Source organism: Struthio camelus, chromosome 15, assembly GCF_040807025.1.
Source record: "Struthio camelus isolate bStrCam1 chromosome 15, bStrCam1.hap1, whole genome shotgun sequence".
In the NCBI taxonomy this organism is placed as follows: domain Eukaryota; kingdom Metazoa; phylum Chordata; class Aves; order Struthioniformes; family Struthionidae; genus Struthio; species Struthio camelus.
Window position 1 is genome coordinate 18145687 of NC_090956.1, and position 16493 is coordinate 18162179.

The 16493-nt window shown below is 44.7% G+C and overlaps 1 protein-coding gene across 8 annotated transcripts in view; it reads left to right on the top strand.

Moving 5' to 3' along the window:
- CLUAP1 (clusterin associated protein 1) overlaps positions 1-16232 on the top strand; it is a 94072-nt gene extending 77840 nt beyond the window's left edge. For all 8 annotated transcript variants that reach the window (XM_068908797.1, XM_068908793.1, XM_068908794.1 and 5 more), the window contains exons 10-12: positions 1157-1264; positions 12329-12384; positions 15927-16232. In XM_068908797.1, coding sequence (XP_068764898.1) covers positions 1157-1264; positions 12329-12384; positions 15927-16079 — 317 coding nt within the window. In that variant the 3' untranslated portion in view covers positions 16080-16232. The remainder of the gene's footprint in view (positions 1-1156; positions 1265-12328; positions 12385-15926) is intronic.
- Positions 16233-16493: the final 261 nt, after the last annotated feature.

Genomic DNA, 16493 nt, shown 5'->3' on the forward strand with positions numbered 1-16493 from the left:
CTTAAATCAGGTAGTTTGTTAAGCCTTTGTGAGCTGAGGACCTACCTCATTGATTGACTGTTAGAAAAGCGAAGTAATTACAAGTGGGCCTTAGCGCTGGAAAGTAGGGCTCAGTCGGGAGAGCCAGGGAGTCTGCAGAAGGAGGTTGGCATGAACAGAATTGTTGGGGGACAGGGTGGAGGGAGAAGGGAGGCAGAAAAACCCCTAGGTTAGGAGACTTAAATGGAGCAGACCCTCTTCCAAACCTTCCACCTGCCTCTGAGCCCAATTGGACAGCTTCAGAGCAGACTCGGAGGAGAATCAGTTCAGTTGGTCATGCTTGTGAGCACCAAGATGGGACTGGTACAACTGATATGAAGAACAGTCTGCCCTCTTTCTTCTGCAGACGCTTTTACACATTTGAAGGCTTTTGCCATCCTTTTAAACGTCTGAAGGACAATTTAACCTGAGTTCTTAAGGTTCGTTCCAATTCAGGGACTGGGGAATGGGAGTCAGGGACTCAGGAGGATTTGGTTGGGATAGGAAGAAGAAAATGAAAAGGCAGTTTATGAAAAAAATTTGGAGAAATTCCTGCACCTTGGGAAGTTCTCTTGTCCTTCCAGGCATCTTGGGTTTAGCCATAACTCATTTCATTTATCTGAGGATACTTGATTGTGCTTTTCTAACCCATGATTAAATGGAAGGCAAAGAGTCTAAGGGGACATTTTTTGCTATTGCTCATGTCAAGGTAAAAGGCTTGGAGATGTATTAATACAGTTTCCAAAGGCTTTTAAAAGATCTTTATTCTGAAATCAATTGCTGAAATAGCACCTTATGACTGTATATATGATTCATACCCAAGGAGTATATTTAGAACATTGCCTTTATGGTACAAACTGAGAAACCCTGAGAAAGGTTTTTATACTGTACATTCTGTTCATCTCAATTTCTTTGGCACTGATATCTACAATGATGTCTTCCTTAGTGAGGACCAGGAAGTTGGCTGTTTCTCTGTGCTTGTCAGTAGAGCCAATGCTCTGACTGCTACCACATTTTGAATTCATCTTGGCCTGTAACAGAGGCAGAGCCTGCTAGCGTGCTCTTGCATCCAACTGCTATTCTGAGTTGTTGTGGGTTGGTTTGAATGATGTTACTCAACTGCTTTTGTTTTACCCAGATAATGACGATTCCGACGTAGAGATTCAGGAGGATGAAGGATCTGATAGCGAAGGGGAAGAGAGGCAGCTAATAAAGCAGTGCAAAGCCATGGAGACTGCAGTGCAAGGTATCTGAACCTTTCTTTAGTTTCCTTTCATCAGAAAAAACATGCTGAAAGTGTGTGAATCACCCTAAATGTTAGATCCTTTAGAATTCAAGGACATAGGCATTGCAGAGTCCTCTTGAGCTTTAAGAGGACAGAGTTTTGTGGAAAAAATGCTTTCAAGGGAGTGCATTAGAGAGTATTTACTGGAAAGAGTACCACATGAGAAGAATCTTCCCTTGGTTTTGCCTTGCAGATTCAGAAGTAGCTTTGAACGGAAAGCCTTAGAAAAGAAATTGCATTTCTCATTGCAAAGCATTTATTTTCCTTTAGGTCTAGACACGAGTTAGTCCTGGTAGGGTCATCTTCAAAAGGAAACCTTTAGTGAGTTCATAAAGCCACCTTCACTGAAACAGTTATCGATGCAAGACACCTGAACTATTTATTTTACGGAAGGATGTCTGGCCTCTGACTCTGCTTACACGTAGCAAAGTTTTAGCCTCTGGCTGCTGATTCCGGTAGAGCCCTCCCTGGTCAGTAGCAATTCAAAGAAATTACTGTCTGAGGGTCTGTGTTTCTGTTTTCTGTTTCCACTTAGGTAGAAAAAAAAATATTCTGCCCAGTTTACAGTCCAGCAAAACGAAACCACAAAATCTGGCTAGCTGTCACTGGCGTTCTTGTCAGCTGTGAGTGATTCTGACCACCAGCAGAAGCCCCTCTGGGCTCTGGGTGAAGTACCAATGTGGGTAATTTCATGTGCCGGTACTTCTGCTGGAACCTGTTACTTGGGTAGACTGCAAATAATTTTTTTTTCTGAGTCTAATTTTGCTCTCCTTTCTCTGAGCGAGGCCAGAGCTAGAAGCCGAAGTGCTCAAATCAATATAATTCAAGAATTTTGTATCGCCATTTTCTTTATGTCTTGAAATTTCTTGAAAAGTGCCAGAAACCCTGATATTCACTAATTTTTTACGTTGCAGTTTTTAAGAGAAAAGACCGTACAAAGTTTTTAGGGCTTTAGAGATGACTGTGTATAACTGTTCATAATGCCCCATCTCATCACTTCTCTTAGGCCTGGAGCGATAACCTAGAGACGTGGGAACTGGCAACAGTCAAATAGTCAGCTCTTAACATCACTTTTTGGAGAAAGAAGCTCTATTATAAAAACTGTAGATTTTGTTACAAGTAGAATTTTTCTAGGAAGAGCTTTGTTATCACTAACTACCCTGATGGCAAACTCAGCATTAAGTCAGTGCTTGTCACACTTCAAGCGTCTGTAATCCCCAAGACGTTTTCTCTGTCGTGCTGCTTAGATACGTTACTACGCTTTTGTAGCTCTCTGCCTTGTGTTTAGTAAATTACTTCTGGCGCATGCTTATCCTCTGACTTTCACATACTCTGCTGTTTGCTCGCTACAAGGTGGCCTTCCCAATCTTTACCGTTTCCTTATCTCTGTGTATTTTGGAAGTCTCCCTTAGCTGGTCTGTCCTCTTTCTACCTTCTGCCTGCTATGAACAGAACTGTCCAATCAGCTCCAGGTATGGTAAATGGCTCCTTTTCTGCAATTCATCCAGAAGAGTAATGGCTGTACTCTCCCATTCTTACTCATAGCACTTCAGTTCTACAGTCTCCTGGCAGAGACAGATACAAACGTTGTTAGACTTTTAAGCTGAGTCATGGGCTCACTTTTCTGCTTTGCTAAGGTTTCGCTTCATAATCTTGAGCCTACTCACCTAGTCTTTCTAGCTATATCTACACTGTGAAGTGAAGAGCAGGCTTTCTGTCTGCGCTGCTGGCTTTGGTTCAAAATGCCTACGTTTTTTGTTTAAGAAAACTCAACCTTGGGATTTCTATTCTTCTGGCTTGCTCATTCCTGCCCATCCCTTATCTGTCTAGACTGTATGAACAAAAGCTTGGAATATGTCAAGATACCAGTCAGGCCAGAGCTTTCCTCCAGCAGCTCCAGCCTGATCCGGAGTGCGTACTTACATGATGAGCGATTCTGGACTTCAGAACAGGTTCAGCTCTGCACTTGTCTGGGTAAATGGGCCCCTTTGGTCCTGGTCCTTCACTGGCAGTGAGGTTATATGTTTGACTGTGTGACCCTCACACACTGGTGCGCTGGTGGCCACGTCAAGACCTGAGACTGAAGTCAGGTGCTTCAGTCTCTTTGGAAAATTGAGCCTGAACATTCACTGGGTATTTGTCATTAAATATATAGAAAATCTATACATATACTTCAGTATGGATACTGTTTGCATTTAAAATATACTTAATTATTATGGCAGCATAATAAGAACATTATTGTATTTATTACTACTTTCTTTTCCTGACTCAGTTCAAGACATTTCAATCATTGTCTTTTGAAGAATTGTATTTTCTTAAAAGGTGGTGCTCCCGAGCCACATCTGCCCTCCTGCTGAGGAGAAACAGGCTGCTGGGGTCACTCTCTGCAGATGCTGTGGTTCACTTTTACATCTCTAATTTCTAGGTTATTAATATGATAAGAGAAGACTTCCTCCCTCTGTTCATAATAAGTGGGCAAGTACTCCAGTGTGTTTGGCCATGATAGAGGCAAGATTTGCAGGGAGAGATAATATCTGTTATTAGGCCACTCGGTATAATTGAGAAAAATGGACATGCTTTCAGGCTCAATAGTGCTTTCATGAGGTCTGTCTAGATGCAGCAAAATTCAAAGTAAATGCAGCTTTGACAGAATTGTTCCTAATTTTGTTTTTTTTAGTCAAATAAGAGACTTGAAGGGATAGGATTTAGTCTCCCGTGAAGCCGAAAAGAGTGATAGCAAGGGAAGACATGACAAGCTGCTAGTTCCTGTGGTACAGAGAGAGAACTGAAGCCTTATTCCCCTCATACAAGGAGGACTAAGAAGGGGCAAGTTAAGTAGGAAGTTTTAATGAGCTATGTAGCTTGTATCTCCACTGAGTTCAAGATTTTTAGACTCTGTTTCCAAAAGCAGCAAACCTAGCTTTAGGAAGCCAGGAAGGCTTGTGTTGGTATGAGAAGGGAACGCGCATGGGGTGGAGGAAAAAACAGCTAGGAGGATAGTAGCCATACCGGCAGATGTTGGCTTATTGAGTTTGTGAAACTGCAGCATGGTTTATAGTGATTCACAATTACAGGCAGGTATCCTCCTTGATGTAGCTTATTATAATTAAATCCACGTATCGCTAATCATTCGCTTTTATAACTAAAAGAATACATTGATCATCTGTACCTTCTAATTTGAAGGTTGTAAATGTGAATAAAAATGCACAATCCGCTTTCATTCTATCTGGCGAGAGATAAGTGAGGCAGTTATGCAAATGAAATAGTAGATGCATGGAGAAGTTAAGCAGCCCTCCCCAAGGTCACAGTATGGGTGAGTGGTGAAATTTGGAATAAGACTGTGTTTTATCAGAGTGCCAAAAAATAAAGAAAAGAAATTCTTACAGCGTTGTAAGGTCTTAATCATCTGCATCTTGACTGAAGCAGGCTGTAGACCACTAGTTTGCAACAGATTAATTGTTCATGTGCAGACAGGGTGGATGTCAGGATGAGGAAAGCAAAACCTTGTCCGAGGAATGTGGAAGTTGCCATGCCGGGTCAGTTGAAAGGTCCACCTAGCCTGGTCTCCTGTCTCCAGCACTTGCTGAAAGAAAACGTCAAGGGGAGAGTGTAAGACCATCCCTCAGGTACTCTCCCGTCCTCCAGTTGTTTTGACCCCCATCAGGGTTTCCTGAGCTGAATGTGATTTCCACATATTTAGTTCAACCCTCAGTAGATTTTTTTCTTCTAGGAACCTGTGCAGTCTCCCCTTGAGCTAAAGCAAGTTGTTAGCATCCCTGCTATCGGAAGTGACAGATTTTGAAGTGACATTGTGATTACATGGGCAGATCTGTTATTCCAGCCTCATTCAGACCAGAGCTCTGAAATGCATTTTGGAATCGTGAATCAATTCAGGATCGCTCCTGTTGCCAGTGTAGTACTGGCTCATTGTGCAGGCCATGGCAGGCTGGTACGCACTGTGCTTGGAACAAGGTAGGCAGTGAAAATGCTACTGAGTGAAACAGAAATGATCTGCGCTTGCAGAGCTATGGGACTGTGCCTGTCCATATTAAATCATCCTCTATTCCGCTATCCATCTTTCAGCTCCTATATCCAAATGTTTTAGAAGCTTGTTGATGTTAAGGGGCATTTTTGTCGTGTTCGCATTGAAAAGACTATTTCACTTGTCGAGGCAATAACAACTTCAGCCTCGTTTGGTGTTTATTGTAAGAAGATGGCTTTATCAAATTCTGAATGCTGCTCAGTAAACAGTCAGTTCAAAGTCAGACAATGAGAGTGCAGCTTTCTTGGAGCCCGTTACCTTTTCAGAACTGCACCCAGAGGATCAATGTGATAATGATGTGTTGGCAGACAGGCTTGCAAGTGTACTTGGATAAAATCTTAGCCTGTGAAAGCCTGCATGTTTTAACATAGCAAGGATGAAAATGTCTGGATGCAGTAGATGAGAATAAAGGATCTTTGTTAAGAAAGCAAAGTATATCTCCCTGGAGGAAATGAAAACAAATATGCAACAATCAAACCCAAGCACGGGCCAACTTGCCAGTGCCAGCTCTTCCTGCGCTATAGCCAGGCCTGTGCAGATTCCTAGTCCTGCTACAGAAATATTTCCTGGAGGGATTGCACATGGAGTGGCACATATCCAAAGCGTGCTTATGCTGCTGTTATGTCAGACATTCAGTATCTTGGGGTGATGATGATGTTTATCCCCCCTGTCCTAGTTTTCTTGTTAAATTTGAGCTTGTGAGTGTAAAATGGGAGCTGGCTAGCAGACACTGAACAAAGGCCAGAGATGACCTTTTCACAGCACGCAGGGTATGAAGGCTGAAGCAGCCCTCATTTTTTCCTCAGTCTTTTAGGGGGAAAGGGAGATTTGACGCAACAGCAAGAAATAGCCCCACTAACGTGTTTCCAAATCCCTTCTTACAGTGCACGAGCTAAAAAGTAGGAAAGTCATGATCTGTATTTGTTCTCTGTTGAAATGGTCGGTCGTCTTTTACAGAAATCCTCTCTCTAGCTTGTGACAATGTTCAGACATCTACTGCATTTCTAGAATGCTTTTCTTCTCTCTAGCTTCCCCAGGTGTGTAGAAACCACAGACGTGCTGTAAATCTGAAGCAGAGTGAAGGAATTCGATTAGGAATACACAACAGCTGCCTGCTCCTTGTTCAGTGCCTTGTTCACATTGAGCTCCTGTGGAGGTCGCCTGCCTGACTGTTAGAAATATATGTTAAATAATTAATCTATTTCTTCCTTCTCTCTGGCTCCTAAAAGAAATTACATCTAGGAGTCCAAGACCATGAAACATGTGCAAGTGAATTTATCTTTACAAATACAAGATGAACAGTTCTGCGCTTTCTCTCAAAGTATTGCCTTCCTTTCTACAGTGGAAACGATTCTTGATAGGAAAAGTGTGCTGAAGCTCCCTGCGCTTTCCTAGGCATCGTTCAAATGCTGTATGAGCCCATCAGCCCTGATCTCCTAGCTTCTTCCGTAGGGACAGCTGCCTTTTACTGGTATGCAGCTTAGTGCAGTGTGTAGTCTCCCTTTTTACTTTTCCAAAGTCATTCCTCCCAGCCAGTATATCCAGAAAGCATTAGAAACAGTGAACAGGATGTCCCTGCTGCTGCAGTCAGAGGCGCTGGAGCTTGTGTTGTTGGAAGACCAGAAGAAAGTGTCTCACTTAATTGCCCACACTTGGCAATTAAAGCACTCTGCCACCCTGGAAGTTTTGTCAAGGGTCTGTTTCACATGCACGCTTCAGCCACGGACTCAAGAAACTGTCAGTCTCCTTTTGATGTCCCAGCAATTCCAGCCTGCATCCCAGAAGTACCAGGAATCTGCAGTTCACATATGCAATGGGACTTCCAGGTACCCTGCACCTCACGCTTTGGGAGGCCTGCCCCTGGATAGACTTCAGTGTTTGCACAGGAAGGAGAGCTATAGCCTTTTTGTGATGCCAAATGGGCAGCGGTGAGTCAGGCATGAATAGCAGCCTCAACACAGGCTCTGCTGGGCTTATAACTCTTCATACCTTTCCTTTCCTTGTAGGGTTTGTGATTATTGTGCTTGGAAGCTTTGAAAATACCCATCTGATTTCTTGGCAATTAACAGTAGATACACAGCAGTAGAAACACAATAAATCCTTCCATCTGGTCAGACTGCTGCTCTTTTCCTGATGGTTCTTCATGAATCCTGATGTTTGCAGGCCTCTCATTGCATGTCTTTGCAGATGGTCCTTGATCCAAAGCCTGAAGTGAGGAGATGAGCAGGTTTGGATTTTGCTCTTACCGTGGTAGTGGCAGAGGAAGAGGACTAGAGAGGCATAAAGAATGCATCAAGCAGGAAGGTGTTTGGCTATGTGTTAGCAGGAATCAACTTCTCCAGCTGTTTAATAACGTATGAAGTCAAGAGGAACAATTTTCTAAATGCACCTGCTCTCAAAGCAGCTCACAGCCTTGTAGGACTCTACCAAACTGGTATTGATCTCTGTAAACTTTTAAAAATAAATTGCTCCTTTGTGAACGTCACAAAGTGCAATTTTACGCTGATTGGGACTTCATACACATGGCATATAGCAGCTCCTTGTGACTGTGCTTCTGGAGTAAATGTACTTCTCTAGTAAAGCAAAGCACGTTCTAATGGCACACCCCATAAAAACATTTTGGAGAGTCAGATTAGTCTCCTCTTCCTTGCCTCTTCAGTTCAAGCAGGAACAAAGTACAGTCAACACTGTAGGTACTTTAGGAGCCACTGAGTTTGAATGCCAGTGCTCAAAGGAAACGATCTGGGGAGGAAGAAACGTGACATAGTTGCTGTTCTGATTTTAACGTATTTCTGTGTGAATCTCCTTAGATTCCCATCCTCTAGATAAGAGTCTGAAAAGTCTTTTGCTTTAGCGATATGGCTAGCTGCTGGATGTTACCAGGAATGTGTGGCTGGGGAAAGGGTGGCAGTCAAGCTTTTTTGGAAACACTCAGCACGTAATAAGAGTTCAGGTCCTAGAAAAGGGGCTGCCATTTGGAATTCACAGAAATGAATTTGTCTTAACTTGAAATGGAGCTCCCTGCCTCAATCTGTTCATCTTCTTCTAACAGAGCTGTGTTCAGGTGCATATTTTTTGTCAGCAAAGTTGAGCACACATCGGGAAGGAAGAGGCTTTTCTGTCTGCCTTCAGCCCATGTTATGACAGCTGCAATACTGGAGGAGAAAGAGAGGTTGTAGGTCGGAAATGGTGAGCTTGAGACTGGCAACTAGCTCCCAAGCAAATTTCCTTTTGGGGGAGGTTATAAGAAATAGCTAGAAGTATGCTTATCCTGAGCAACAGCTGTAGTGGACTTAATTGATTGTTGTATTTTGGTAATGCCTAGAAAACTCAGCTGAGCTCAGGGCCTTGTGCTAAGGGATACAAACACTCCCACATCAGAAGGCAGTCCCCAAAGGACTTGCAGATCGGAGCGATCAGGCAAAAGATTTATCCCTGTTTTTTGGGTGAGGAGGTGAAGCAGAGGGAAGGGAGGTGTCTTGTGCAAGCTCACATTGGGAATTTGCATTAAGAGCTGGAGACTGAATGCAGATCTCCAAAGTGAGAGCAAAGTGTTGCAGCTGCAAGTCTTATCTCCCCCGTCATGGTAGGTTGTCCTGACCTCTCTGGTTAAATGTCACTTCTTGTTGTCAGGCATGGGGTTAACATATACCCTCTGCTGAGTAAGAACATGTAAATCATTCATATCCTGTAGATCCTTTGTAGGCAGCTGCACAGATTAGTACAATGGCAAGCATCACATGCAGAGGAAAAATTGCAAATGCTCACAGGCTTAAAATCCTGGATATGCATTTGCTTCTGATCTTTGATGGCTCCAATGGCTATAAACCATGGCAATGCACTGTGATTAGATTTGGATCCAAAGGTGCAGTGAATTACAGCATTTTACCTAATTATCACTCTGTACAGTCTGTCCCAGCTGAATTCGCATTGTCTGTGAGTAAACATAACCAGCTTTCACCCGCTTGGAAGCTGTAGCCAGAGTGGTGCAGCACTAATGCCATAGCAAACTGAGCCCGGCTAAATTGTACCCAATAAATTTCAAGCGACAAACACCTCGTACCTGCCAACTCTCCCTGTTTGGTACAGATGACTCCTCTCTTTCCTGCCTCCTCTCCAGTACACAAATGCACTCTAGCCATCTGTCCTGTCTCTTGGTCCTACACAGAGACACTTAGTTTTTCAATATCTGAAAGATAAAATGTGCCTCCCACCTTTATCACAGAGGCTCTTCTATTAATGTGGATAATCTGCTTTCTCTCCTGCTTAGGCTACAGCATATTGCATACCCTGAAACTCCAGACCCTCCACACCCTCTGGTGTCCCCTGTGAGTGCCCCAGGGTTGTGCCACAAGACGTAATGCTGATCCCACAGACACTAGTTCGAAAGGTGCTCCTGGCTGAAACCAAAGTAAGGATCAAAGTCAGGGCAGTATTTGATTCACTTCTGTCTCCAGCTGAAGCAGTCAGTTAGATGCTCACAAGATGTCCTTACTCTTTACACCGATGGTCTGCCAATATCCCATGGGTCTTCTGCTAGCATTCTCTAAGCGCTTCCCTTGGTGTTTTTGCCCTGCCCTATTTCATCATATCACCTTATATGATATCCTGATCCTCTTTTACATTCAGGATGTGTCTTATCTTTGTCTCATCAGTAAATTTCAGGAGCTGTCTTCTGCTTTCTCTTTTGAAGTAATAATTCTCCATCTAGCACTGGATGCTGAGTCATGTACATATCAAAACTACAGTTAAACTCTTGGACACATCTATAGACAACGTAGATCTATTGTCTCCTAGGGATGGTGGTTGTAGTTGTCTCTGAATTTATACAGTATGGTCTAGTGTGTATCACAGAAACTGTCTCTAAAGCGTTTAAATTATCTGCCCTGACGCAGCAAGGTTTTTGGCAACTTCTGGATGAGTTAGCCAGCTTTTTGCCTCATCTAACCAAAATCAAACTTGCAAAGGGAGCAAAAGGGAGCTGTATTATTTTGTACTTCGGGATGTACAAAGGAGGTTAGACAGGGTATATTTTAAAGTTGCTTTGTTCTCATGCTAAAAAGATAGGTTTTGTCTAGATTGGAAAAACCCATGGAAAAAAATTAGTGATGACAAGAGAGAAATAGATGATGAAATCTGATGGTCACAGCAGGGCTGTTAAGTAGGCATCCAGTTAGCACTGAGCGACTTCCAGTGGCTGCAGAAAGCAGGGCAGAGAGAAGTGAAACGTTCTCCCTTTGCCCAGGCAACCCACGTGCAAAATTCCCCCAACAATTCCACACTACCCATTTCCACCCCTTCCAGGGAACAGCAAAGGAAGGCCACAGACATCCTCCCTGTTTCGGATGACCCCTATGTATGCAAAGTAGCTAAGCAAGGCACAAGCGTTTTCTCCCTTTGAGATGAATTCCTTCCAACCCTTCTTCCAATGATGAGAACCCCACCTACCTCTGCAGACTTACACCTCTGGCTCTCAGCAGGGAATTCTTGCCGTTTGCCTTGGTGCTGCCTAGGATTCCTGTGAGAGATGTGTCCTTCCTGGAAGGTCTGAAAGGATCTGAATATTGGAGGCTCTTTAAGGAACTGACCAGATGGGGGAAAAAAAGGGATTTTGTTCTCTGAGCATCAAAGCAGAGGAAGGAATATACCAGTTTCATTCAGAGAGTCAAGGTATCCTACCCCCTGAAATCCTGAGGAACCGCTACTCATACTGGTGTATAAAGGAGCCGCAGATACCCAGTGTTTGGTTCAGCTGCAGCCAAACCTAGGAGGAGCCTTTTATTTGTTTTTTGCTGTTCTCATATTCAGGTGAATTCTACAGATTTGTCCCGATTGACCTGTTTTTCTCAATCTTCACATGGGCAGATGGGAAGCAAGTAGAGTTTTGTGTGGAAATCCTTGAAACAGTTATATACGTAGTTCCACTTAATATTTTCTGCCCTGAGTACGTAGAGCTTTACAGGAGGCGTTTTGGGAATGACTCATGTACTGAATAAGATTACTGAATCACTTACCAGGAAGTTGGATGAAGAGAGCCCTTAGGAGCTTCCCTGTCATTTTCCCCAAACTTTAGCCAGAGGTATTGTTTTCTTGCTGGACATTCAGTGTATGATAAACTTTGTCCCGCTTAACGTAGCGCTAGCTCAACAGCATAAAACCCATTTCACGTCATGCTTCATGTGTTGAGGAACTGTCTTGTAGTTTAGTGTTTAACAGCAATTAATTGGTCCTCTTCTCTGGAAGAGTTGTGTGCTAAGTCCCCTTGTGATTTTTTTCCTGGAATTTGAAGCCAGAACGATTGCTTAGATCTGATATCCTGTGTATCACAGGACACTAAATTTACCCTGTTATCCTGGAACTAATAATTTGTTAGGATTTGAAGAAAACAGGAAATGGAGAACCTGACAATGCCCCTAGCATCCTGTTCACCCTTAACGGTGAGAAATCACTGCTGTGTTTCAGATTGAAATTCATTTGGCTTATTCTTATATCCTTTTGCTAGCAATTTAAGAGCTTGTACGCCCTAGGATTTTCTCCTGATCGGTACCTGTACACCATAATCATATCATCTCTCAGCCAAATTTCCAGTAATAGTTTGGGCTCATTTCCTAAATAGTTTGAGCTATGTAACCAGAAATTTTCCCTGCTTGAAGGTTTAAGCAGCAGGCAAGAAATTGGTATTAAGTTCCTTATGCATGACAAGTAAATGCTTGTTCTTCAAACAGTTATGTGCCCTGGCCTATAGAACTATCATAGTGACATAAGGTAGCTGTGGAAACTTGATCTTGATTGGAATTACTCTGATATCTCAGCCTTTCCCTCTTCCACCTTCTCCTGAGCTCTGTGGCTTAACAAGTGGGATGACCTTACATACATTGGGATCTTACCCTCTCACTGCCTCTCTAAAAGGTAAACCCTGAACTTTATCTTTCATTCTCCCTCTGTTAACCATGAGCCAGTCTTTATGGTGATTTTCTTTGCAGGAAGAGCTGGCAAACGGATCGTGGGAACAATGCATGGTGGAGACACAGAGGAGGACGTAAGTAACCATCCCACATGCCTGCAGAGCTTCTCTGAGAGTGCTTTAGAATTACCACCTTCTCCTCAGCTAGAGAAACAGTTCCTTACCTGGTGAATCTTCATGCCACAGGCCTGCTTCTCCCTTCCTTTCCTCCAGCTATCTGCGTGCACACATACTTTCCCATTTTTCTTTTGCTCGTGGAGTCTCTGGGCATTGGCCTGTGCTTTAACCACAGCTTGCAGTGTGTAAATAATGGTACATGTGCTGCAGGAATGCTGCCATCCATGCTGTTCTGCTGAGCTGTTGGGGCAGATTGCTGGGAGGAGGGGAGCAGTGCAGTGTAGCGGGAGTCAGACATATGGATCTAGGCATATGCACTGCTCCAAAGATGTACCATGATTTGTAGCCCTCTCACTGGCCTGTATTAACACACAGCATCTCAAGCATCAGTCCTTCAGCTACTGTGAGAGGATGAGAGCTGAACTGTGATCTCTGTGCCATGCGAGACCCCTACTTTGCAGATAGAGCTGTCTCATGGCTCCTTGCTTTGCATCTGCTCTAGGTTGACCTGGTGAGCAGACAGTGCCTTGCAGGTGCACACAGGTTTGTACAGCAGGCAGGTATTCTGACTGCTGTGCTCAGCCTGCTGCAGACAGGTGATCTTTCCATGCCTCTGGGCACTCTAAGTGGTACATCTGCACTAGGAAGTAGATCAAGGGCCTCTGGCCCTGACACCAGCTGCCCTGATATGTTTTGCATCCATACAGTAAGCTCTCCCCTCCATCCTAAAAAGGTGCATGGATCCAAACTGCCTACTGGGAGTGACAGGGAAATCCTGTTCCCTAGATGGTTCTTGGATATTGTCTGGGAGAGTACTAGTTAGCACAGGTCAAAATTGTGCTAGGAAGTAATACAAACACTTAAAAACTGTGATGACGGTGGGCTAGTCCTTGAACTTGTGCTATCTGTTAGTTTGCTAGTACAGATGTAGCCGTTCTGTCTCACTGTCCAGTGGACACCCCCAGCAATGCTAGAAGGTCAGACACCCTGTCTGGGCCAGCAAGAAGCCCTGCAGTACTGGGGCATCCTCAGTCTCTATCAGTACTGCCCTGCCTTTTGCCACCTTCATGCCATAGAAATTAAGCCTTTTTGAAATAAAGAATTTGCTCTTTCAAAAGTCCTTCACAAAAGTCCATTATGGACAGCAGACCCTGGCTAAGCAGCAAAACACTGGCTTGGATCAAAAAGCTGAGGTTAATGGACAGTCATCAGCTCGCAAAAGCTACTCTGTTGCTCTGCATTGAGAGTGGGAATGATGAGTACTACAGTGAGGCAGGGCTCTACCCTGTGATCCAGCATTTGGGGCCTTTGGGTTTATCTATTGTAAGTCAGCTCCAGTGAGGTTCAGCACAGCAGCCTGCATATTATGTAGTAACACATGGGTCTCTGAGAGCATGGCACCTGCTGACCACAGGCTGGTTCAGAGACTCTGCCCTCACCATCGAAGCCCCTGATAGTATTGCAGTACCTACCTTAGAGACCTCCAGTGAGCGATGTGTCCCACCAGAGCCAAAAAGGACTGGCAGCCCCAGAGTCCCAAGGAAAAGATTTAAATTCGGAGGGAAGCTAACAGGGGAAATCACCACCAGAAGATACAAGAATAGCAGGAAACTCGTAATATTCACCACCAGATACAAAAGCCATTCTTTGCCACAGTTGTCCAACACTGCTAGGTTAACGGTCTGGGCAGGCTTTCTCCTGCAGGCAGGGCAAGAAGAGAGAAAATACCTCTGTTCTTCTGTCTTCCCCATAGGAAGACACAAACACTATAGCGTTAAGGGAGTTAAGTTTCTTGCTAGAGAGGGAAGAACTGCCTTTTTATTCTTCCCATCTTCACATTTCCTGTAGGAAAGGAGCTTACCTGGCCATGCTCTGCTGCTGGTCTCTGCCAGAACGGACCTGGTTAAGGCCGTTTGGTGCCCTTTGGGGAATGATTTATGCCTTTGGCATTCAGACCCATCTCTGGGTAGGGAAAGGAGGTGCTAGGGCTGCAGATGGAGGTTTCGTGACCTTAGTTTTTCCTGTCCCTATGAGCTTCCCTGACCTGCTTGTAAGCAGCTGCCCAGAGAGAGTATAGAAAGCTGTATGTGTTAGGCATCTATGTGTCTGAGACTAGGGAAGGAAACTAGTGAGGCTGGTTTGAACCCATCAAAGAGTTAATCAAGCTGTGGAGTTGAGGAGACCCCAAGAGCCACCAGCTGTGTGCCAGGCCTCTGTTGCTTCTTTGCTAGCATGGCTCCCCTTTCTTCCTCCTCCCCCCATGTCTGGTGAGACCTTGAACTGTGCCAGTGAGCCTGGGCCCCCTGCCCAGCTCAGGGAGTCCCCACCTTTCCTTTTGGGAGTTTCCCCTGTGTGTGGAGCAGGGCATCTCTTGCAGTTGCACAGCTGTGTGCTGCAATAGGAGGCCCCGCCATTCACCCTATCATTGAGCAGAGCTGCCTTTGAGTCTGGGAGCAGCCAGGAAGGCAAGGTGAGCACTTGAATTGAAGGTGACTGCTGCCCTGCGTGGGGAGGAAGAGGGAACCCATGTCACGCAGCTCTCCCCCCTTTCCCTGCTTCTCATCTCAGTTCCCCTCCCACTCTGGGCAGCTGCTTTTCCTGGAGGATGTGTTTCAGGCAGGAGCACCTGCAGGTCTCCTCTTGGGGAGCAGGTCTCTGGGCACCTGCTCTTGGTAGCTTAAGCTGAGTTTCCCCCGTTTCATTTGTATTCCCAGTGTCTTTGCCGGAAAGCAGTGCAACAGTTCTCAAGTATGACACACAGCACCTCAGCTGTACCTGCTTTTCCTGCTGCCTTCTCTCCTGCTGTCATTCTGGTTGCTTTCTGTTTTCTTTTATGTTCCTGTACATTTTTTTTCTGTTCTGCTTCTCCTGTTCTTTTCACTCTGACTCTCCAAGGGGGGATCTGCCCCAGCCCAGCCAGGCACATGCAAGACCAGGGTACAGGTAAGTTTCTCTCCTGGAGTTAAATTTTTTCCACTAGGCCTAAGTCCCTTGGTCTCGCATTAGGTCTCACTTTAAAGTTAAAGCTCCATAAAGTTTTTAATACCACAGATTCTGCAGAAGTGAGGGAGTCCATTGTTGTCAGCCTGGTGCAGTGTGGAAGGAGGTGTGCAACAGATTGAATGGAGCAGCCACTATCTAGTAAAGTGGCGAACTGCAGGTGAAAGCCATGCACGCCTTTAGCTCAGCCTTTCATTATTTTGGGAGGCCAGCAGCACAGCAGCCTGAGCTACAGGCTGGAGGAAAGCCTTTTGCAGAATCGGCCACTACTCGCTGGAGCAAGTCCAAATCTAGATTCCTACCAGTCCAGACAAAGTGCCTTCCCCTCAGCCCCAAAGTGTGTGATCATGCCGAGTGCAGGCGAGGAAGCAACTTAATGAGCCAGCCTCCTGTACTTGTGAGCTGGCAGAGATGCCTGGCGAATAGTGGGCTTTGTCTGTTGGTAGGACGTATCTCTGAGAAGCGAACTGGCCGTGAATTTTGTGCGCTCTCTCCTGCAGGAGGACTCGGAGGACAGTGAAATTGATTTGGATGATGATGATGATGATGATGATGAAGATGTAGAAGATGACAGCATGGAAATCTCCCCGAGCAAATCCAATCGCCGGGCAAGGAAGCCAGAGCTGCTAGAGGAAAGTGATAATGACTTCTGACCCTTCAGTAGCAGGACCAGGAGGCATCTTGAAATGCAAACTTTGGACAGCATGCAGGTCAGGACCTAATAGCCTGCCATCTGAAAAATGCTTGCCAGCATGAATTCAGGAGTTGGTAAATAATGTTCATTAAACTTGAAAATTAAACTTGGATTGCTAATCTTGTGACTCTCAAAGTATGAGCAGTATGAGCAGTTTATCCGTAATTAGAATCACAGTAATGTGGAATGCTGCTGTTTCCATAATTGCCTTAGAACAGGCCCTCATGCACCACAGTGCCAAAAGCTGCACTCCAGTGAGCACTGTGTGCTTGATTTCCCTGCATTTCACAATATCCATACAGACTTGTTGGCTTAATAAATCTGGATGGAAAGCTGCTTTGGGAGCACATTTAAATTGATTTTAAATCTGGCT